General features: G+C 36.0%; 1 protein-coding gene across 1 annotated transcript; it reads left to right on the top strand.

Moving 5' to 3' along the window:
- Positions 1-2,674: 2,674 nt before the first annotated feature.
- Positions 2,675-17,434, top strand: LOC110295248 (UDP-glucuronosyltransferase 2B17). Its single transcript, XM_021163733.3, has 6 exons — positions 2,675-3,459; positions 6,017-6,165; positions 7,163-7,294; positions 13,349-13,436; positions 13,853-14,072; positions 16,261-17,434. Exons 1-6 carry the CDS (start codon positions 2,736-2,738, stop codon positions 16,280-16,282), a joined length of 1,335 nt encoding a protein of 444 aa, XP_021019392.1. The 5' UTR covers positions 2,675-2,735; the 3' UTR covers positions 16,283-17,434.
- The last annotated feature ends 6,265 nt before the right edge of the window (positions 17,435-23,699 follow it).

Raw genomic sequence — 23,699 nt, 5'->3', positions numbered from 1 at the left:
ACACTCAAACAGTAGATGGTGCCCCAGGACTGTTATGGAAGGGGGAAGGATTGTAGGCTGAAAGGGAAAACCAACAGAGTCAATTAACCTGAACTTTGGGTATCCTCAGAGACTGAACCACTATTCAAAGAGATACAAAGGCTGGATCCTAGGCCTCCCTGAATATTTATAGCAGATCTGGAGCTTGGTCTTCATGTGAGTCTCTAACAATTGGAGCCTGGCTATTCCAAAAGCTGTTGAGTGTCTATAGGATATGCTCTTCCAGGTGGCTGCCTTGTCTGGCCTCCATGGGAGAGGATGCACACACAGAGAGAGACTTGATGTTCCAGGATGGAGGGAATACCCAATGGGCTCCTATCTCCTTAGAAAAGATTGGCAAAGGAAAATGGATGGAAGGATTGTGAAAAGGGGGGACCAGAGGGAGGCAGTGAACAGTATGTAAAGTGAATTATTTTAAAAATTTTTAATTAAAAAACAAAAAACATGTTACTCACTTTTAAAATATTTCGTACTTAATTCTAATTTGATGTAACTGCAGAAATCATTTTATGTTTCCATTTCCATGACATTTATTGTTCAATCATTTTTTCAGTCAATGTGTTGTTACTCTTGAAGTGAATTTTTTTGTTAATAAATTAGTTAATTTTCTTTCCATCCTGAACACAGCTTCCACTCCCTCCTCTGCTCTCCATTTCCTCTCTTTCACCTCATGAAGGGAGGACTTCCTTGGATATCATTTACCTCAGTGTCTTCTGACAAATAGGGTATCAACTGGGAAGCAGGTCGTTTCTCTAATAGTAATTATATAATGATTACAATGTGATTTTCCTGCTGATTTTTTTCCTTTTTTCTTTGTACAGGACTTTGATAAGTTGATGAAAAATTCACCTGATAGTGCCATTTGGGCAAATTCATTAGGAATCCCTTGAAACTTTTGGACGTGGATCTCCCAAATTTTTCAATGATTTTCTTTCTTTCTTTTCTTTCTTTCTTTTCTTTCTTTCTTTTCTTTCTTTCTTTCTTTCTTTCTTTCTTTCTTTCTTTCTTTCTTTCTTTTTTTCTTTCTTCCTTCCTTCCTTCCTTCCTTCCTTCCTTCCTTCCTTCCTTCCTTTCTTTCTTTCTTCCTTTCTCTCTCTCTCTCTCTCTTTTTTTTTTTTTTTGGCTCTGTGTGTGTTTCCAAAAGGGATTTCTTATCTTCTTAAAACAACTCAAAACTCAATGTCTAATTTTTAAAAGTGTCTTTGAAGCTTTCAGAAGTCATTTCCATTTGTTTTCTCGTTTACTTGACTGCTTTATCTGTTTCATAAAACTTATATTCAAGGTCAGATAGTTTTCTAACTGACTTGTTGATTGTTCTAAGAGTCAGAGTGAATGGATGATACCAGAAGAATAAGTCCCTCTGAATCAACTAAGCAAGAGAAATAGGAGCTCACAGAGACTGAAGAAGCAAGAACAGGTATTATATAGGACCACAACAGGTTCTATTGAATACAGGTATTTGACAAATTATTTCTCGGAGGCACCTATAATAAAACAACACTTAAAGCAAGCACACAGATCCATTGACCAACTAATGCAAGGACAAGTTTGGAGCATTTATGTTACAGGATACCAAGGCTCCAGGAGACTTATTTTCCGTGAAACTTTTTTGCCTCAAGACTGCATCCAAACTTTTGGGCGTGCCATGCAGTCTTCACCTGAGTGGATGTGGCATTTCCCCCCTATATATAATTTTTTAGATGAAGTTTCAGATGTCCCACCTCGATCTCAGAAGAACTTGAAAGATAAGTGGAAAGACAATGGTTACTAATAAAATAATGTCAATTATAATAGCAAGCAAGATTATATACTGAACCCAATCTAAGGGATTTAATGCACTTAGATTATTTTTTAAATCGCTGGCCAATTTATCAATGTTCTAAGTATCCACATGACTTCTGTCTTTAATTGCTCTAAAATATGTGAAATATCTGTATTTTTGTCTTTAATTTCTGTCTTTAATTGCTCTATAATATGTGAAATAACTGTTTTTCCACACTCCCTGCAAACAAGCCTTAGTCTTTCTCCAATTAATAGTTACATTGTAAGGTAATGGTGTGACACAAATATATTGAAATGTAGCATGACATTTAGTAGCTAACCTAACCTTAATATTTGCTATAACCTGTCCCCATCTATTGTTAACATAGCATCATAGAAAACTGTAACTAGCTTTCAAATATGTCTCTAAAAATGTCTAGAACCAGCCTTTTAAATGAAGACTGTTATTTCTAATATTGGATTGATTATTAGAACAGTCCATGATTTAGTTAGAATTATTGGTCACACTAAAAGAATGCAAAGAGTCATCATGAAATTCAACTATATAAATTAATATGCTTTCAATGCCATATAGAGGAGAATTCAGAGACCAGCCATATTATGATGTCACTAGTTTTGTGAGACATTTTAGAATATTCTAATATCTTAGTACCATTAATAATTGAACATGACATCATTATTTCTTGGCTAATTGAAAACAGGCCATCATAAGAGACATGAATCACTCTCAGCTAAACATGGAATAATTGAAATCACTCTGCTTTTTTGTCTCTCTCACCACAGTAATAGTCATTTACTTATCAGATTGGGCAATGCAAGTTATAGTTTAACCTCTGGGCTGAAAGTTCTTGGATGAAAGGTCAAGCAGTGACAGAAGCAAATGGACTGTGAAGAGAAGGATTTTGATTTTCAGGATGCCTGGAAAGTGGATTTCTGCTCTGCTGCTGCTGCAGATAAGTTGCTGCTTCAGATCTGTGAAATGTGGGAAAGTGTTGGTGTGGCCAATGGAATTCAGTCATTGGATGAACATAAAAATAATACTGGATGAACTGGTACAGAGGGGCCATGAAGTCACTGTTCTGAGACCTTCAGCTTACTATGTTCTTGATCCCAAAAAATCACCTGGCCTTAAGTTTGAAACTTTTCCTACATCTGTCAGTAAAGACAATCTGGAAAATTTTTTCATTAAGTTTTTGGATGTGTGGACTTATGAGATGCCAAGGGATACATGTTTGTCATATTATCCTTTACTGCAAAATATGCTTGATGAATATTCTGATTATTATCTAAGTCTTTGTAAAGATGTTGTTTCAAACAAAGAGCTCATGACAAAGCTACAGGAATCCAAGTTTGATGTCCTTTTGTCAGATCCTATTGCTTCCTGTGGGGAGCTCATAGCTGAACTGCTTCAGATTCCTTTTCTGTATAGTATTCGCTTCTCTCCAGGCTACAAAATTGAAAAGTCCAGTGGGAGATTTGTACTCCCTCCCTCTTATGTACCTGTAATTCTGTCAGGATTAGGTGGACAAATGACATTCATAGAGAGGGTAAAAAATATGATATGTATGCTTTATTTTGACTTTTGGTTCCATTTATTTAATGATAAGAAATGGGATTCATTTTACAGTGAATATTTGGGTAAGTTACATTTCTTTTTCTAAGTAGTTTGAAAACCTAAGTTTCACAAGTTTTTAAAGCTTTATGTCCATGAAATACAAAATGTAGTAGTCTTTTATAGTTGATCAAATGTATAATGTTATAAGCTATGAAACTCACAAACTCTTGTAAATGTTCATATGTTTGATCAAATAGGAGAAGGTATCGGTATCGGTCCTGATAGAAGACATTTTGGTTAGCTATGCAATTACATAGAGATGAAATTAGATGGTCCCTAAGTGATTCTTTACTCATTTACTGAAAAGTTTTCCTCTATTTTAATAATTCCCTAAGCAGTTACCAATTAACCTTGATTAATGGAGATTCAAGAATGACATAGTGTATATATATATATATATATAAAACATTATATATATATATATAAAACATTGAAGAAGTTATTTTCTCTTGCCTAGGCCAGCCAGTGTCTTTATTTAAAATGAAAATGTAGGGACACAAATCATGGCCAATAGGTTAAGATTGTTTCTGTACAGTTTTAGTACAAGAGCTCTCTTCCTGCCACCACTCATCACAGTGGCTCAAAATTGCCTGTAACTTCAGCTTCAAGGGAACTGCTGCCCTTTATCATATCCACAGGCACTGGCATAAACTTAACATATACTCATGCAGATACACATACATATAAGTGAAAAGATAAAAATGTAAAATATTCTCTTTGTATATCATTAAAAAAAATCCCCCTCATCTTGAAAACTATTAGGTTGCTTCCAAAGCTTAAAAGTGGAACAGATATTTCTAACAGCTCCACATTTCCTTATTGGGTCCCTTCCTAAATTCAACTGCAAATGCCTAAATTCTACAGAGGCATGGACACACATGCTGTATTTTCTGAAGTCATTTTTTTCTCTTAAAAGTGTACCACAGGTAAGACTAGCCAAAAATTCCTCTTCTCATAATTCTGAATGTATTTAGATTGCTTTATAGTGTAAGTACTATTAAATATCTCAATATGAAAAAAAATACTAGAAGCATTAACCACAAATTCAGTCATTTATAAACTTTACAGCTCCCTTTAAGGAATAAAAACTAGCTATAAACTATCATGATCCTGGGAATTCTAGCTAGGATACAGAGCATGTGAGAGTTTTGGTCAAGGAATGTGTGTTTATATTTACAAAGTTTGGTTTTGTTTGTTTTTTGGTTTTTGGTTTTTTTTTTTTTGAAGATTTGGAGAGGAAAAAATGTGTGCTTCTTTATATATTTGCTTAGTGAGTTATTTCTGTAATTATTTATGATTTTAAATTATAGAGGAAACATGAAATACGTCTTACATATTGTTTTAAAAGTAAACTCAAGTCCAGGCAGTGGTGGCTCATGCCTTCAATCCCAGCACTTGGGAGGCAGGGACAGGCAGATTTCTGAGTTTGAAGCCAGCCTGGCTTACAGAATGAGTTCCAGGATAGCTAGGATTATACAGAGGAACCCTGATTCAAACCCTGCCACCCAAAAATAAAATAAACATAAATTATCAGGTATCTATATGATCCACAAATCAATTATCAATATACAATTTGCTAAACGCATGAAACTCAAGAAGAATGAAAACCAAAGTGTGGACACTGTGCCCCTCCTTAGAATTGGGAACAAAACACCCATGAAAGGAGTTACAGAGACAAAGTTTGGAGCTGTGACGAAAGGATGGACCATCTAGAGACTGCCATATCCAGGGATCCACCCCATAATCAGCTTCCAAACGCTGACACCATTGCATACACTAGCAAGATTTTGCTGAAAGGACCCAGATATAGCTGTCTCTTGTGAGACTATGACGGGGCCTAGCAAACACAGAAGTGGATGCTCACAGTCAGCTATTGGATGGATCACAGGGCTCCCAATGGAGGAGCTAGAGAAAGTACCCAAGGAGCTAAAGGGATCTGCAACCCTATAGGTGGAACAACATTATGAACTAACCAGTACCCCGGAGCTCTTGACTCTAGCTGCATACGTATCAAAAGATGGTCTAGTCGGCCATCACTGGAAAGAGAGGCCCATTGGACACGCAAACTTTATATGCCCCAGTACAGGGGAATGCCAGGGCCAAAAAAATGGGAAAGGGTGGGTAGGGAAGTAGGGTGGGGGAGGGTATGGGGGACTTTTGGGATAGCATTGGAAATGTAATTGAGGAAAATATGTAATAAAAAATATTAAAAATTAAAAAAAAATAAAGGCCGGTGAGCAAGTGATAAACATTTAAAAAATATATTGCATTTTAAATGCACATGTTCTATATCAAATACAAATTCTTCCAATTTTTTTATGTGTGTTTTGTTTTTTGTTTTGTTTTTTCTTTTTCGAGACAGTTTTTTTCGTGTAGCACTGGCTGTTCTGGAACTCACTCTGTAGACCAGGCTGGCCTTGAACTCATAAATCCACCTGCCTCTGCCTCCCAAGTGCTGGGATTAAAGGCATGTGCCACCATTGTCCAGCTCTTCCAAGGTTTTTAAGGAAATATCTTTGAGACTCGGCAGACAGTCCTGTCAACTTTTCTCTGTCTCATTTGCTCATCTTCTCCATCTAGGAAGGCCCACCACCTTAGCTGAGACAATGGGCCAAGCAGAAATGTGGCTCGTTAGATCCAACTGGGATTTGGAGTTTCCTCACCCAACCTTACCAAATATTGACTATGTTGGAGGACTCCATTGCAAACCTGCTAAACCCTTGCCTAAGGTAAATATATTCTTTTTATCTCTTTTTCATTTCATATCATCTTTCCTTACATTTTTCTCCCAATGATAGATATATGTGGGAAGTGAAATTAAGATTCCTGGTAAATAGGAGCTCTAAAAAACTCAGGAAAGAATATGATAAACATGAAGAATATTCATAACAGTGCATTGGGTCATGTAGTGATGTTACTAGAGTGATTAGCCATTGGGTAAAGTCCTTACCAAGCAACCATGAGGAGGCGAGTTTGAATCCCGCGACCCATATAAAAAGTTAAGTGTTCTAGCATAGGATGTACGAGCTGAAGAAACAGGTTAATACCAAGGATACAAATCTGATAAGATGGTGAGATTCATGTTCAATGAGAGATAGTCTCAAAAATAATATGTTTAAAGTTAACAGATTAGAACATTTGATTTTATCATGGCCTTTATTGGCTAAAACAAATGAAGGGAATTTGGAGACATTAAGAAAATACTCTCATGTATACACAAAAATCAGAAAATTATCACATAATATATATTTACCATGCAGTTATTATTATTTTATAAAGAACCAAAACATTTTATTTATCACAGGAGGAAGGATGCATTAACTTATAACATATGTACATATCACAACATAGATATTGTTTCAGTAAACACTAGCTAATAATATTAAATTAGGAGCAAATTAAACAGCAAGCCAAAATTTAAAATTCTGCAGGATGAAAAATATAATGGAGCTACAATTTTACAAATATTTCACATAATATACATGCATTTCTTAGCTTTCATTTTGCCAGAGGAAAACACTGAGAACGTTTGTTGAACATATGTGAGTGCATGTCATACCGATGCCCGTTGTGGACTGTGCCAGCTCTGTCTTCTGAATGTTTAACACCACTATTCTAAAAATTCCTAAGAACACTTCAATTTTTTCTCCTACTTTTTTTAAAAAGTTTTATGAGTGATTTCTCTACAATTGCTATTGTGTGATAAAACAAGTTTTTTATTCACAGGATATGGAAGAATTTGTCCAGAGCTCTGGAGATCATGGTGTGGTGGTGTTTTCTCTTGGGTCAATGGTTAGTAACATGACAGAAGAAAAAGCCAACACAATTGCATGGGCCCTTGCCCAGATTCCACAAAAGGTGAGGTAAAGTGCCGATGGGAGGAGAATGTATACTGAGTCTATAAAAATCTGTGGAATGTCAGATTCTAGAAATGACTATGTGAAACATAAAGATTTAGTTAAGTTCTAATTTAGCCTAGCCAAATTATAAACAGAAACACAAAAGATATGCTACAATATTAAAGAAGGTTTTTTTGACTGCAAGTACCTTGGATATCAATGTTGTGATCTCTGTGGGTACATTTTGATGTCCTCGCATTATGATGATATTACTGTCAAGGGTGTGTAGACAAAGCAAATTCTTCTTGATTTTACATGAAAAGATAATAGTTGTATGGATTTTAAATTAATGTGAATCAAAAATATGTATAAAACCTATGCAACCGAAAAACAGACCAAATCTAAGCCAAGCATTCCCTAGTGGAAGACCACACATGCAAGAATATTTGGAGAGGACAAATGGCTCCTTACATTTTGTTTTTTGTTTTATTTTTGTTTTTGATAAATAAAAACACACAGTTAACACTGCACAGGTCAAAGTAATACATGGGCCATTCATAATACCATGGCAAGCTATAGGAGTATGTAACACAAACCCTTGTGGAGCTACTTTCCAGAGCTTGTGACTTGATACAATCTCACACTGCAGCTCAGGCTAATGGCTTCAACAGCCAGAAATCATCCTGCCTCAGACATCTGATTTAAGAAGATGGATTATTTTTAAGGGCAGAAGTAGAGTGTATAGAGAAGGGGGTGATTTCTGGAAGACTGGGGTAGGGAGGGATAAATAAGAAAAAATAACATTATATGAAATTCTTAAAGAAATGAAAAAGATGTCAATCTAAGTGTGTGGTTATAGTGATCATTTGGAGATGAAGAATAAGTCCAGTGTGCAGATGATGCTGACATGTTCTGAATCCCTGGTCCACAGCAATTGCTCTACAAAGGAAATGTGTTTACTTGGGTGAAGGTGTTACAGCAGATGTAATATCTGTGTTTAAATCCTACCCTGTCACCACTCCAGAGGACATGCGAAATTAAAATCATAGGCAATAGGCAACTTTATACAAAGAATCAAAACTTTATGGTCTGAGGCTTAAGAAAGGTCATAATGAATACATAACACAGGTGTTCTGGCTACATCCAGTCATAAAGATGAGCTATATATGACAAAAACTTGCTTTTCTAATAAGAAACACAAAAGAGAATTTAAACATTCCTGGATAACAATAGCAAATAGAAGTGGTTAACCAGAGGTAGACCTGCTCCTATCTGCTAGAGCTGAGAAGGGGTCCAAATCACAGTCCAAATGTAATCTCTCTGATGAAACTGAGATCAAAGACCCTTGTCCAGTTTTCTTGGAGTATTTTCACCTGCACTCAAAAATCTCCTCTATGGTTGGACCCCTTTCACACATCTCCTTTTTATTTTTTTTTAAACACAGAATATCCAGAGTCATTTTGATTTAGTATGTATTCAAATTTATTTCTCTATTTCATATGTCTTTAATTTCCCATGTTCTCTGGAGTGGTGACAGGGTAGGATCTAAACACAGATATTACATCTGCTGTAACAACTTCACCCAAGTAAACACACATCCTTTGTATGCAAATTATCACAGGTGAAAACTGATGTAGTCACCAGAAAGAGATTCTCAGGTGACAAATGGCATCAGTTAACTTCCTCCTTGGTTCCTAGGGTCTTTAATTGGCCCAAATTAGACAGACTTGAATTCTGATGCTATAGTCAATAAATTCCCTTACTCTTTATCTGGAAGCTTGCTGTCTTCATGATGTCTGCCACAATCTTCTTACCATCCACATCTCTTATTCATGGCTCAGGGCTATAGGAGCCTGAGATGAATCCAGTGTTTTATTGGAAACATCTGCAATGCCCGATGCATATCCTTTGCCAAATTTCTTGAGCTAGGTGGATTTTCAAGGTTCAAATTATTGAAATCAGATATGCCTGTCTAAAGGCAGTTCAGAATGTTCTGTATAGAAATAGTTTTGAGTTCCTGAACATGTATCACCATCAGGCAAATTGTAAAATAAGAGTAAATGAGGAAAGTACAAGGATATGCTACTAGTTTTGTTTTTTTTATTTATTGTTATTTTAACATTCTATGCATTCGTTCAATTATGCACTGACCATGATGATTATAAAGAAGCTTCCAATATGATTTTTATTCCATTGTTTGCAGGTTTTATTTTTATTATGATTATAAAGAAGTTTTGCAATATGGTTTTTATTCTACCATTTGCAGAAGATTTTATTTTTTCTACTATAGGCTGGGCCCATTGTCAATTTTTACTCAAGTAGGCACTCATATATTTCCAAAGTTTGGATAAGAAGACTACATTGAAAAAGAATTCTCTGAGGATGGAAGTAGAACCCCCCAAATTAGAATATATATCAATGCACACATGCAACTTCAGTATCTAAGGCAGAACAGCAAAGTGAATTACAGCTACTGTCCATAATTCACTAATGACTTTTACCTCGTTTGTTAACTCTAGCTATATGAATATGATATTATACAGGAGAACAAGTAGGACATTCTTGTACAATCTGTCTCAATTATCTAAGTGGAATGTGGTATTGTACATGAACCCCAACAGCATCATTGTATAGGTGGTGATGTTTATATTGCAGGAAAGAAAATATAGGGCTGCTCAATGCATCATCTTGCTTATTTTGTTCTTCAATAGAAACAGGGAGGTTGGAGTGTGCACAAGTATGAGTAATAAACACAGGATGAATGGTGGTTTGAACCAGTTGTTATAGATCCTGGAGTAATGGGAGCATGGTAGGATGAGAAGAGGAAATTTAAAGTTTCCTATTCTACTATAGCAATCTGTGTTTGAAACTTGAAAACTCCATAGAGTTCTGTAACTCTCTTTAAAACTGATGTTAGTTAGGTGTAAGATAATACATCAAGGAATATATCCATGTAATTGTTGACATTAAATCTTCCCCTGATTCATTAATTGAGCAAGAAGAGAAAGAAAAGTAGTTAGTATTTTATGGCCCTTGTGGTGAAAATGGATCCATTCCAGAGGTCTATTTTCTTGGGCTTTAGTATGTATAGGAGACAACTTAGTGGAGAAAGTAAGTGTAAAGGCAGCAAAGGATCCACAATATAAACAAATGCCTCTTTTAGTTTGGGTTCTAGAGTGGATCAGACTGAAGGAAAGGTCATCCAGGATTGCCCCATGTAGGAGGATCCATCCAATATGCAGGCATCAGATGCAGATACTATTGCTGATGCCAAGAAGTGCTTGCTGACAGGTGCCTGTTATACCCGTCTCCTGAGAGACTCTGTTAAATCCTAACCAATACAGATGTGGATACTTGCAGCCAACCCTCAAACTGAGAACAGGGACCTGAATGGAGAAGTTAGGAGAAGGACTGAAGAAGCTTACGAGGGTTGAAATCCCATAGGAAGAACAATAATATCAACCAAGAAGGACTGAAGAAGCTTACGAGGTTTGAAATCCCATAGGAAGAACAATAATATCAACCAAACAGACCACCCAGAGCTTCCAGGGACTAAACCACCAACCAAAAACTACACATGGAGGGACCTGTTGCTCCAGCTGCATTCTGAGCATTGAACTGTAATAAGGACAATTTACTTTGTTTCTTAGAGTGACCACTTAACCAACATCATTTCTTTTTTTTTTTTTTTTTTTTTTTTTTTGTAGAGCAAACATTCCTAAAACAGGTAATTTTGCTCTAGATTTGTATGTCCCTACATTTCTACATAACTTCAGAAAGACCATAACATTTTTTATCTCTCTTTGAGGCTTGATTAATTCTTGGCAATCTTCATTGTCTTTATCAATAGTAACTATTTTATAAGAATTCTTGAATTTGCTCCCCCTTTATTGTTTTTCAATAGCATCTTTGAGTCTCCCTCTGAAATCAGCATAAGGCTCAGAGGAACCTTATATATTTTGCATATTACTAGATCCTAAGTCTGATTCCATATCAGTATTCATGCAGGAAGCCATAACAGCATTCCTAATGTGAAAGAACTGAAGGAGGTATATCATGCAACTGATAATCTGTTGATACAAATCCATCAGCATTCCTAGGACATTTCTAGGATTACCCCTCAGTCCTAGATGCCCAACTTTTTATGGGCTTTATTTTCAAGCCACATTTGACAATGAGAAAATTGGAAATGGCTAAGAACAATTTTAGCAATTACATGAAAACCATATGGCAAACATTGTGCATCATTGCTCCAACCAAAAGATATTAATAACTATATAAAATAGTAGGTCTATAGGAAGCGTAGGCCTTCTTAAAATCTTTTATAATATCCATGTTTAACTCCTAATAAACAATTTGATGTTATTGAAACTTTACAGGAAACACAGAGCACAACTAATAAGGCCAGGGAGGAATTGATGAATGAATTTCTTTTTCTTGCATTGGCCTAGCTTGCCTTGGTTGTAATATTGGCTTTTCTGTAGGCTCTCTTAAATCCTCATGAAACAAGGAAAGAACTCAACAGTAGATCACCTGCATACTTGTCAGTGGTGCTGATTTTCCTTTCCATTTTTATCCTCTTTATATTTGTAAAGGTTTTTTTTAATAACAGTCTAAATCAATGCTCACATGACAAAAGATTGAAAGGGTATCTTTTTCTCCATGTTTATGTGCCTTTTCCATATTTGTTTCGATGCTATCTTGTACTACTTCATCAAATATAATCACAAGTAACCTAATAATTGTGACTTTGATGCTTGTGCTCCTCCTTTCTTTAAAGAAATGATGCACAAGCTCACATAAGGTATAGCTTTCTCTGTATTCTACCTGCTTATTCTCATTTGCCTCTTTCTGTGAAGTCTCCAATGTTCTATTGCAAAGTCAACTTTAAGTCCCCCTTCATTGCCACTTGTCACAACTCCAGAGACAGGGAGACTTGGAAGAATGGAGCTGATCAGTGAGGCAGACTAAAATCTCATGAAATAGCCAACTTTATTCACAGCATCAAACAATACTTACTCTGAGGCTTAAGAAATGTCACACAAGTGAAGGTCACAGGATTTCAAGCTGTATACAATCACAAGTACCAGTCAAGGTAATAACATATAGAATTAACTCCTATCTGGTATAAATGAGAAAATGACATAGACACATACCAAGAGAAGTCTTGTGTTTTGAAGAAACAAGAATAACAAGACTCTTGTCCTGTTTTCTTGGGGTATTCTCAATGGACTAAGGTTCTACTCACATAACTCCATTCCTGGACCATTGCAACACTACAATATGCAAAGTTTCTTCCAGAAGGATCAGATGATTTCATATTTCGATTGGCCAACTCATTGGCCATTATTTCCAAGTAATCTGGGCAGAGATAATTCTGGATGGCAAATAATTAAGAATACACAATCAAAGACAAGAAAAGTTGAAATTTACTGTAAATAACATAGCACAAGTGAATAAACATAAACTCTAAAGTATTTAAAATGTATTTTTATTACAATATTAAAACTGGAATATTAGAGTTTTCAAAATAATTTATATAAAATAAGTGATTAGTAATTTGCCAGTATTCTTTGCAGTTGAATTATGTCACCATGGCAATGTATTATATTTTCACATATCACTAACTATCTCATTTGTCTACATATCTCTTTGTGGAAAGTGATGATTGTGTTCAACATGTCTGAGTGCAAAAAATAAACACAGAAGCTGCTGGGACAGTCTATGCTCAGTCTTTTAAGAGTTCTCATTGCTCACCTCCTCTGACTTCCTCATCTATCTTATGGGAGGTGTTCAGATCTGTTTTCTCTACACCAAAAAAAGATACATTATAAAATTATTTCTCTTTTGGAAATTATAATTACATCATTTCTCCCTTTTCAGTCCTACCTCAAAACACTCCCATAAGCATGCCCCCTTGGTCTCTTTCAAACTAAAAACCTATTCTTTTAATTAATTGTTGTTACATAAACATATGTATATATCTCTACATTTATACTCCTATATATATCCTGCTCAGTCATTGTAATGTAAAATTTGGTTCTACCAATAAAGATTGTCTAACATTTAACAGGTTCTTTGGAAATTTGATGGCAAAACCCCAGCAACTTTAGGACCCAATACGAGAGTGTACAAGTGGCTCCCCCAGAATGACCTCCTTGGTAAGACTCTGGAAAACAAAATCAATATCATGACTGAGTCTCTGATTTCTACACCTATCCCTTTTGACATCAAACCCTTTATGTTACACTTACATCTAGGATTATTTATTTAGGATAACAAGTTATGACATGGATTTGGTATTTTCTTACCACTCTTTTTTCATATCTAATATGGATTTCATGTGTTTGATTGGAAATGAGTATTTCATATTTCAAGTTCTTAGTCACATGCAAATCTGCAAAATAGTTCTTGGGAAATTTAGATTCTTCTAGCTCTGAGACAGAAAAATATTTCAGTGAGGCTATGAGTATAACAATCTTTGTGAAGAAAATCTCTTCAGTTCTTCTTAATATACACACCTCTTTTCATGCCTAAAACTGCGAAATAATGTTATCCTGAATTCATCTTATTCTAGGTCATCCAAAAACCAAAGCCTTTGTAACTCATGGTGGGGCCAACGGTGTCTATGAGGCAATCTATCATGGAATCCCTATGATTGGCATTCCTTTGTTTGGAGAACAACATGATAACATTGCCCATATGGTGGCCAAAGGAGCAGCTGTTACATTGAATATCAGAACAATGTCAAGGTCAGATATGCTCAATGCACTGGAGGAGGTCATAGAAAATCCTTTGTGAGTATAACCTTTTAAAATATGGTTCATTTCCTGTTCTAAGGAGAAATGAAGTATCCACCCATTCGTCTTCCCTCTTCTTGATTTTCTTGTGTTTTGCAAATTGTATCTTGGGTGTTCTATGTTTCTGGGCTAATATCCACTTATCAGTGAGTGCATATCTAATGACTTCTTTTGTGATTGGGTTAACTCACTAAGGATGATATCCTCCAGATACATCTATTTGTCCAAACATTTTATAAATCCATTGTTTTTATTTGCTGAGTAGTACTCCATTATGTAAATGTATCACATTTTCTGTATCCATTCATCTGTTGAGGGACATCTGGGTTATTTCCAGCTTCTGACTATTATAAATAAGGCTGCTATGAACATAGAGCAGCAGGTGTTCTTATTACCAATTGGAACTTCTTCTGGGTATATGCTCAGGAGAGGTATTGCTGGATCTTCTGGTAGTATTATATCCAATTTTCTGAGGAACCTCCAGACTGACTTCCAGAGTGGTTGTACAAGCTTGCAATCCCACCAACAGTGGAGGTGTGTTCCTCTTTCTCCACATCCTCGCCAGCATCTGCTGTCACCTGAATTTTTGATCTTAGCCATTCTGACGGGTGTGAGGTGGAATCTCATGAAAGGAGTTACAGAGACAAAGTTTGGAGCTAAGGTGGATCCATCCCATAATCAGCCACCAAACCCAGACAGTATTGCACAATGCCAGAAAGATTTTGCCGAAGGGACCCTGTTATAGCTGTCTCATATGAGGCTTTGCCAGGGCCTGGCAAATACAGAAGTGGATGCTCACAGTCATCTATAAGATCAAACACAGGGCCCCCAATGGAGAAGCTAGAGAAAGCACCCAAGGAGCTAAAGGGGTCTGTAAGCCTATAGGTGGAACAACAATATGAACTAACCAGTATTCCCAGAGCTCATATTTCTAGCTGCATATGTAGCAGAAGATGACTTAGTTGGCCATCACTGGGAAGAGAGGCCCCTTGGTATTGCAAACTTTATATGCCCCAATACAGGGGAATGCCAGGGCTAAGAAGCTGGAGTGGGTGGGTAGGGGAGCAGGGCAGAGGGAGGGTATAGGGAACATTATGGATAGCATTTGAAATGTATATAGAGAAAATATCTAATAAAAAATAAATTAAAAAATAGGAATGGAAAAAATGTGGTTCATTCATTCACTCATCATTTATTCATTCATTCACACATTCATTCATTTATTGTCTTCTTACTGAAAGCCAAACAAACAAGAATTATCCTGACAATAATGGTAATAATAGGAATGAAAATAAATTAGGGCATGATTCAGTACATATATTATTCTCTCTCTTATTTTTTGTTTTCTAATTTCTTGTTATGCTTTATGTTTCTTTCCTATGTAAATCAGTATGGTCCTAAATATGTAACCCTTCTGCTTCATCCTCCACACTGATTGGGCAAGAATGATTTTGATAGTCCTGTCCAACACTTCAAAAGAAGGCTTTCATATCTAGTGTGGGGCTTTTTAGTAGGAAGTCCTTGGCTATTGGAGGCAGGAATGTCAGTTCAGATGAGAAAAGTTCATTAAAACTATATATGTACGTTTATGCATAGAATTGGAAGAAAGGCATAAACTGTTAAGAGCATAATCATTTTTTCATACATTCTTCTTGTTATTTTCTCCTTTTCCCTCCTCTTCTTCTTCCCCTTGCCCTTCCCCTCTTCCCATTGCCCTTATTAGATCACTTAAATTCTGCCATCTACCTTCACATTCTTCATGTCTTTTTTGTATTAACCTCTCCCCCATCTCTAAGGAGCATCTACTTTTCCTATTCCTCCATCAGATAAACCGAATCCTAAATTGTAAGTAACTGTCATAGCATACAAAAAATGAAGATGTTTTAATGAGAAAAAAAATCCTACCTGTTGCACTACATCAATCTGACATTGAGGGCTGGTGACTTATATTTCTAAGTCACCTTTCTCCTTTATATGTTCATCGATAATCTTTTCAGCAATAGAATCAAATGCACCTGCATGCTTCTCTGTAAAATTTGTACCACTTTTCTAACATCAGAATGTTAACAAAAAATGAAGATAAGCAATAATATAAAAAATGAGGGTCATAGGACAGCTCAATGGATAAGAGCAGGAGTTTTAGTGCATCCATTCCTTTAACTGATGTCCATTTTCTCTCTTATAGCTATAAAAAGAATGCTATGTAGTTGTCAACCATTCACCATGACCAGCCTATGAAACCCCTGGACAGGGCTGTCTTCTGGGTTGAATTTGTCATGCGCCACAAAAGGGCCAAGCACCTGAGACCACTTGGACATAACCTGACTTGGTACCAGTACCACTCTCTGGATGTGATTGGCTTCCTACTCTCTTGTGTTGCAGGCACTGTGGTTCTTACTGTAAAGTGCCTCTTGCTCATTTATCGATTCTTTGTAAAGAAAGAAAAGAAAATGAAGAACGAGTAGGGCTCACTGACAATGCACTACATGAATGAACTTTCAGCCTCATTCTTATTTATGAACCACCTTCTAAACACTGACTTTATTCTTTTTAAATCAAGGCACATCTTCTTTGTAAATTTTTACCATGTAAGAAGACATATAAATCTGTGAATACTGATACATTCTCAAAAAAATCTCCTTTTTTAATTTTTAAACTATTTAATGTAAAAAAATTGTATTGTAGCTAAATGTGGGAAATAAAAATGTACTTGATAGAGTCTTAAAAATCAAAGTATATTTCAATGTAGTTTCTGAGATTCCAGTGTTCAGAGTTTCCAGCAGACTGTCAAGAGATGCTTGATAAAGACAGGTCTCTGGAGCCAGGTGTGGTGCCTTCTGCCTAAAAATATAAACATACAAATAGTATCTGGGGAGGGAAACATATGATGACAGTTTTTGCCAAGTAAACACTTTAAGTCTACAATGATGTAACTCGGAGGCTGCTTGTTCCAGTTAATATCCTATGAATTCTTTTGTTTTAAAGATTTTTGAGTTGAGTGTGCAGATAAGAAAATAATTGAATGATAAAAACTGTAGATTATCTACTGTGGAAATTCTATACAGCCACAACTATAGGTTTAGGTCTATCTTTAAAGATTGAATACTGCTCACATTAATTTTGACCACTTTGCTTTGGTTTATATAGAATTAACATTTTGCCACTTGGAACTGAAATTAACTACTAAGATCCATGTAAAGTGAACTGACCAGTAGACTTAAAATGTTTACTGGGCAAACACTATCATCATATGCTTCCCTCCCCAGATACTATTTGTATGTTTATATTTTTAAGTAAAGAAAACTGAATTTTAAACACAAGCAAATAAACTACAAAGAAACCTGTTTTTTTTTTTACCCCAGAAACATGGTTTCCCTATCAATTAATGTATAACCACTGACCTACCAGAATTATACTGATTTCTCTTCTGAAACTCTAACTTATAATAGAGAATAGCCAGATGTCTTACAGACCCCAAGAGACCACAAATGACAGCCCAGACTAATATACTTGCAAAACTTTCAACCATCATAGATGGAGAAACCAAGATATTCCATGACAAAACCAAATTTAAACTATATCTTTCCATTAACCCAAACCTATAGAGGAAACTAGAAGGAAAACTCCAACCCAATGAGGGCTAACTGCACTCATGAAAACAAAAGCAAAAATAATTTTACAACATTAAAACCAAAAGAATAGACACACTATCACCACCAACATCAAAATAACAATCATTTGTCATTTATATATCTCAGCAACAATGGGCTAAGTTACCCATTACAAAGACATAGGCTAACAGAATGGATGCATAAGTGGAATCCATCCTTATGCTGTATACAACAAACACATTTCACTAGCAAAGATAGATATTACTTCACAATAAAGAGCTAGTAAAGGTTTTAAAAAAAATGGACCCAGAAAACAAGATGCAGTAGTCATTCTAATAATTACTAAAATAGACGTACAACCAAGAGTAATTTAAAGAATACTTCATACTCACATGAGGAAAAGTCCACCAAGATGATATCTCAATTATGAACAATTATGCAATGAATGGCAACCATATTCATAGAAGAGACATTACTATGGCTTAAATCACACATTACACCCCACATATTAATAGTGGGAGACTTCAACATCCCTCACTCACCAATGGACAGGCTATTGAAACAAAAACAAAACAGAAATAACAAAACTAACAGAGGTTGCTATTCAAATGGACCTAACTATTAAAACATCTCACCCAAACATAATAGAATATGTGTTCTTCATAGTACCTCCCAGAACATTCTCCAAACCTGACCATATAATTGGGAACAAAGAAAGCCTCAACAGATATAAGAAGATTGAAATAACATCTTACATCTTATCAGATTACAGTAAATTAAAACTGTACTTCATCAACAACAGTAACCATGAAAACCCTATGTACTCATGAAAACTGAACAATTCTCTACTCAGTGATTACTGGGTCCAGGAAGAAAGAAAAAAGAAAGAGAGAAAGAAAGAGAGAGAGAGAGAGGTGAAAGACTTTCAAGTATTAAATGAAAATTAAGGCACAATGTATACAAATTCATGGAACACTGTGAAATCAGTCCTAAGAGGAAATATAATAACAGTAATTGCCCCCATAAAGAAATTGTAGCATTCTCATACTAATGAATTGAAAACGCACCTGAAGTCTCTAGAAAATAGTTAACTCGTGCAGGAGGAGTCGACAGCCAGAAATAATGAATCTCAGGGTTGAAATTAATCAATTACTTAGAAACAAAGAAACCAGAAACCAACTGATAAAAAGGATCAACAAAACCAAGAGGTGATTCTTTAGGGAAATTAACAAGATAAACCCTTAGCAAAACTAGTGAAAAGGCAGAGAGAGAGTATCCAAACTAACAAATCAGAAATGAAAAGGGAGACAAAACAATGGAAAATGAGGAAATTTAAAAATTATTAGGCCTTACTTCAAAAGTGTGAACACCAAAAAATTTGGAAAATCTAAATAAATTGGATGGTATCCTGGAGAAATACTAATTAGGGAAGCGAAATCAAGATCAGGTAAACTATCAGAGTAGTCCTTTACCCCTAAGAAAATAGAAGCAGCTATCAAAAGTCTCCAAACCAAAAGGGAGAAAAAGCCCCAGGCCAGATGGGTTTAGCACAGAATTCTACCAAAATTTCAAAGAATAGCTTCTCAAAATACTCAAATACAAAGAATACTTCTCAAACTATTCCAGACTTTAGACGCATAAAGACCTTTAGCAAACTCACTCTACGAGACCACAGTAACATTTATACCTAAACCACACAAACAGTCAACAAAGAAAGAGAATTTCAGATCAATTTTCCTTATGAACATTGATGAAAAACACCAAATAAAATACAAACTGAATCAAAGAACATATCAAAGACATCATCCATCATAATCAAATAGGTTTTAAAGTAGGGATTCAGGGGTGGTTCAATATATGAAAATCTATCCAATTAACACACAATATAAAAAAAACTGAAAGAAAAAAAAAAACAAAAGAGGATCATCCCTTTAGATGACAAAAAGCATTTAACAAAATTCAACACCCGTTCTGGTTAGAAGTCCTGGAGAGATCAAGGATTCAAGGTTCATATCTAATCACAATAAAGGTAATATACAGAATGCAAATAGTCACCAACAAATTAAATGGAAAGAAACTTAAAGCAATTCCACTAAAATTGGGAACAAGACAAGGTTGTGTACTTTCTCCTCATCTCTTCAATATGGCTCTTGATGGTCTAGCTAGAGCAAGAAGACAACTAAAGGAGATCAAGGGGATACAAGTCAGAAAGAAACAAGTCAAATTATTGCTTTTCACAGATGATATATTATATGTAAGTGACCCCAAAAGTTCTACCAGAGAACTCTTACAGCTGATAAACACCTTCAGCAAAATGGCTAGATACAAAATTAAGTCAAAGCAAACAAACAAACAAACCAAAAAACTCATCCACCCTCCTTTATACAAGTGATAAATGGTCTGAGAAAGAAGTTAAAGAAAAAATACCCTTCACAATGGCCAGAAATTGTGAACTTAAAGTTTCCAAACATACTTTAAAAATGGGTGCTTAAATGATTTAAATCCCCTTCTAGCCCACCACCTACAAGAGGTAGTGTAAATTAAAGATTATTAAGATACCGGGGAAATGGACCTGTTTAGAAATTGTTCTTTGGAGTAACTCCCACCTGTGTCATCAGGAAATAAGCTGTTCAGTTCACAGTAGTCTGTAGCTACAGCTTGATCCATTCACAAACACTTCAGGAATATGCCAGCAGTCCAGTTCAATAGTGGCTGGGATAGCAAACATGAACCAGCATCAGTGGCATAACCTAGCAAAAACAGCAAGGCTTCAGCCTAGTCAGCAGGAGCAATAGCAAACAACACAGAAACCAGGAGTTCTGCTTTGCCTCTCTCAACAAAGTGAAGATTATTGAAGATACAAACAAGACCAAAAAGCATTGCAAAGATAGATATGCAAGTCTTTTTTCACTGTATAGCATGTCCTACTTATACTCCCAGGAAACATGATACATCCTCTGTGAGTCTTACCTCATGACTCTTGCCTCAGCACCTAAGTCTGTCTTAGCAAAACTTTACATGACATCACTCTGCCAGGTTTCCAGAGTTGGAAAAAGGGGCAAGAAGCCACTGGAACACCACCAGAAGGTTTTTTTGTTTGTTTTCTCTCTATGGAGTCACAACAAAGAGAGCTCAGCTATGTAATGTAAAGCAAACAGATACTTGTGTGTCCTTAATGAAGAATCTTTTCTCACATGTCCTTTCACATGATGGCTTTACCAAAACATCTTCTCACTTTTGTCTGATGCAGGGAAACACTCCTTCACATCTGTCACTGCAATACACCTACCGACACAATTGACTTTTCAAAGAAACCATATGTTTCCACTTCAAGAAATAATATTAAACATCTTGATGTATCTCTAACAAAGCAAGTTAAAGACCTTTATGGCAAGAATTTCAAGTCACAGAGGAAAGAAATTGATGAAGATAACAGAAGATAGAAATATCTCTCATGGTCATGGCTTGGGAGGATTAACATAGAAAAAAATGGCCATTTTTTGCCTAAAGCAATATGATTCAATGCAATCCCCATCAAAATTCTAATAAAATTCTTCACTAATCTTTAAAATACAATTCTCCATTTCATATGGAAAAACAAAAACTCAAAGATTGTTAAAACAATCCTGAACAATAAAAGAACTTTTGGAGGTATTATTATCCCTATACTACAGAGTAATAGTAATAAAAAACTGTATGGTATTCGTATAGACACAGACAGATGGATAAATAGAATCGAATTGAAAACCCAAAGGAAACCCCATACATCTATGGACTCTTGATTTTTGACAAAAAGCCAATAGTATACAATGGAAAAAGGAGAGCATCTTAACAAGTGGTACTCTTCTAACTGAATGTCTGCATGTAGAAGAATGCAAAGAGAAACATGTTTATTTCCCTGCAAAACACTCAACTTCAAGTGGATCAAAGACCTCAGCCTAAAACCACATACAGTAAATCTAATAGAAAAGAAATTAGGGAACAGTCTTGAATGCATCATTACAGAAGATAGCTTCCTGAACAGAACACAAATGGCTCAGGCTCTTAGTTAAAAAATTAATAAATGGAATCTCATAATACTGAGAAGTTTCTGTAAGGCAAAGACACCATCATAAGGACAAAATGACAGCCTACATGTGACAGAGGGTTAATATCCAAAATGTATAAAGAACGCAAAATGTTAGACTCCAAAAACCAAATAATCCAATTTTACAAATAAAGTACAAAGTTAAACAGAGAATTCTCTACAAAAAGAGTCTCAAATGGTCCAGAAACAGTTAAAGAAATGTTCAAGATTCTTAGACATCAGGGAAATGCAAATCAAGATGACTCTGACAATCCACCTTATATCCATCAGAATGGCTAAGATAATACTCAAGGGACAGTACATGATGGTAAGGAGAAAGAACAATCCTCCACTTCTTGTAGGAGTGCAAACTTGTACAACGACTTGTGAGATCAATTTGGCATTTTCTCAAAAATTAGAAATAGTTTACCTCAAGAATTAACTATTCCTGGCCATATACTCAAACAATGCTCTACCATCTCAGGAGGACTCTTGTTCAATTGTGTTCATAGTCGCTTTATTCATAATAGCCATAAACTGGAAACAAACTAGATGTCCCTCAACTGAAGTGAATAAAGAAAATGTGGTTTATTTGCATGATGGACTACTACCCAGCCATTAAAAACAAGTACATCATAAATTTTACAGGGACACGGATGGAACTAGAAAATATCAAACTGAGTGAGAAACCCCTTCCCAAAAGGACATGCATGGTAAGTACTCACTAAGAAGTGGTTATGATCCATAAAATACAGGATAACCACACTATAATCAGCATATCTAAACAAGCCAAATAATGAGGGCCCAATGTTGGATGGTTAACAATTTCTCAGAAGGGGAAACAAAATAGGTATTTTAAATAGGTCGAGGGAAGGAGGGAAGTAGGAGGGTGAGGGCATATGGAGGGAAGCAGAGCAGAGGGCAGGTGGATCAGACATAAGGACGTTGGGGAGAGAGAAGGGAAATCATCAGGAATAGGGGGTCAATCTCAGAACATTCCAGAGACCTGGTATGAAGGGAACCACTAGGGGGTTTAAGGGGGTAACTGTAGATGAGACTTCTAGATGTCAGGAATATGGGTCCTGATGTGGCCACTTCCTGTAATGAAGTAATACTCCCAGTGAAGGGATAAGGACAGCAACCTACCTACAAATTCTTCATCCCAAAATGTGTCCTGCCTACAAGATGTGCAGGGACAAAGACAGAGCAGAGACTGAGGGAATGGCCAAACAGTGAATTCCCCAAATTGAGACCATCAATTTGTTGGGTAAGAAACAAGCCCTGACACTGTTAATGGTATTCTGTTATGCCTGCAGGCAGGAACCTAGATTAACTATCCTATGAAAGGCTCCACCCAGCAGCCAATTGAAAGAGATGCAGAAACCCAGAGCCAAATATTAGACAGAGCTCAGGGATTCTAATGGAAAGGATAAGGGAGGGATTGAAGGACATGGAGAGGACAGGGACTTCACAGGAAGACCAACAGAGTCAATGATAGTGGACTGTTGGGGGCTCCCAAAGACTGAATCACTGAAAAAGAATGAGCATGTGCTGGACCTAGGCCCCGGGTACTTATTTGGTTAGGGTTACAGCAAGTTATTTTATATTTGTAACTAATGTAAAAGAGGTCATTTCCATATTTTCTTTCTCAGTCCATTTAAATTTGCATAAAATATAGCTACTGATTTGTTTGAATTAATTTTATATTCAGTCACTTTGCTGAAGTTGTTTATCAGCTGTAGAATTTTCTTGGTAGAGATTTGGGGGTCGCTTATGCATACTATCATATCATCTGCAAATAATGATACTTTAACTTCTTCTTTTCCAATTTGTATCCCCTGGATCTCCTGTTGCCTTATTGCTCTATTAGAACTTCGAGTACTATATTGAGTATGTACAAGAAGAATGGACAACCAAAATTTTGTCCCTGATTTGAGTAGGATTGCT

The sequence above is a fragment of the Mus caroli genome, unplaced genomic scaffold (assembly GCF_978045245.1).
Source record: "Mus caroli unplaced genomic scaffold, Mus_caroli_1 scaffold_4, whole genome shotgun sequence".
NCBI classification, from domain to species: domain Eukaryota; kingdom Metazoa; phylum Chordata; class Mammalia; order Rodentia; family Muridae; genus Mus; species Mus caroli.
The sequence above is the reverse complement of the archived record's forward strand: the minus strand, read 5'-3'. Positions and strand labels throughout refer to the sequence as shown.

Excerpts from the sequence above, each read along its gene's own strand:
- LOC110295248 (XM_021163733.3), top strand. The coding sequence starts at position 2,736 with ATGCCTGGAAAGTGGATTTCTGCTCTGCTGCTGCTGCAGATAAGTTGC. Across the intron at positions 7,295-13,348 it reads TTGCCCAGATTCCACAAAAG|GTTCTTTGGAAATTTGATGG; the intron begins GTGAGGTAAAGT and ends AACATTTAACAG. Across the intron at positions 14,073-16,260 it reads GAGGTCATAGAAAATCCTTT|CTATAAAAAGAATGCTATGT; the intron begins GTGAGTATAACC and ends TCTCTCTTATAG.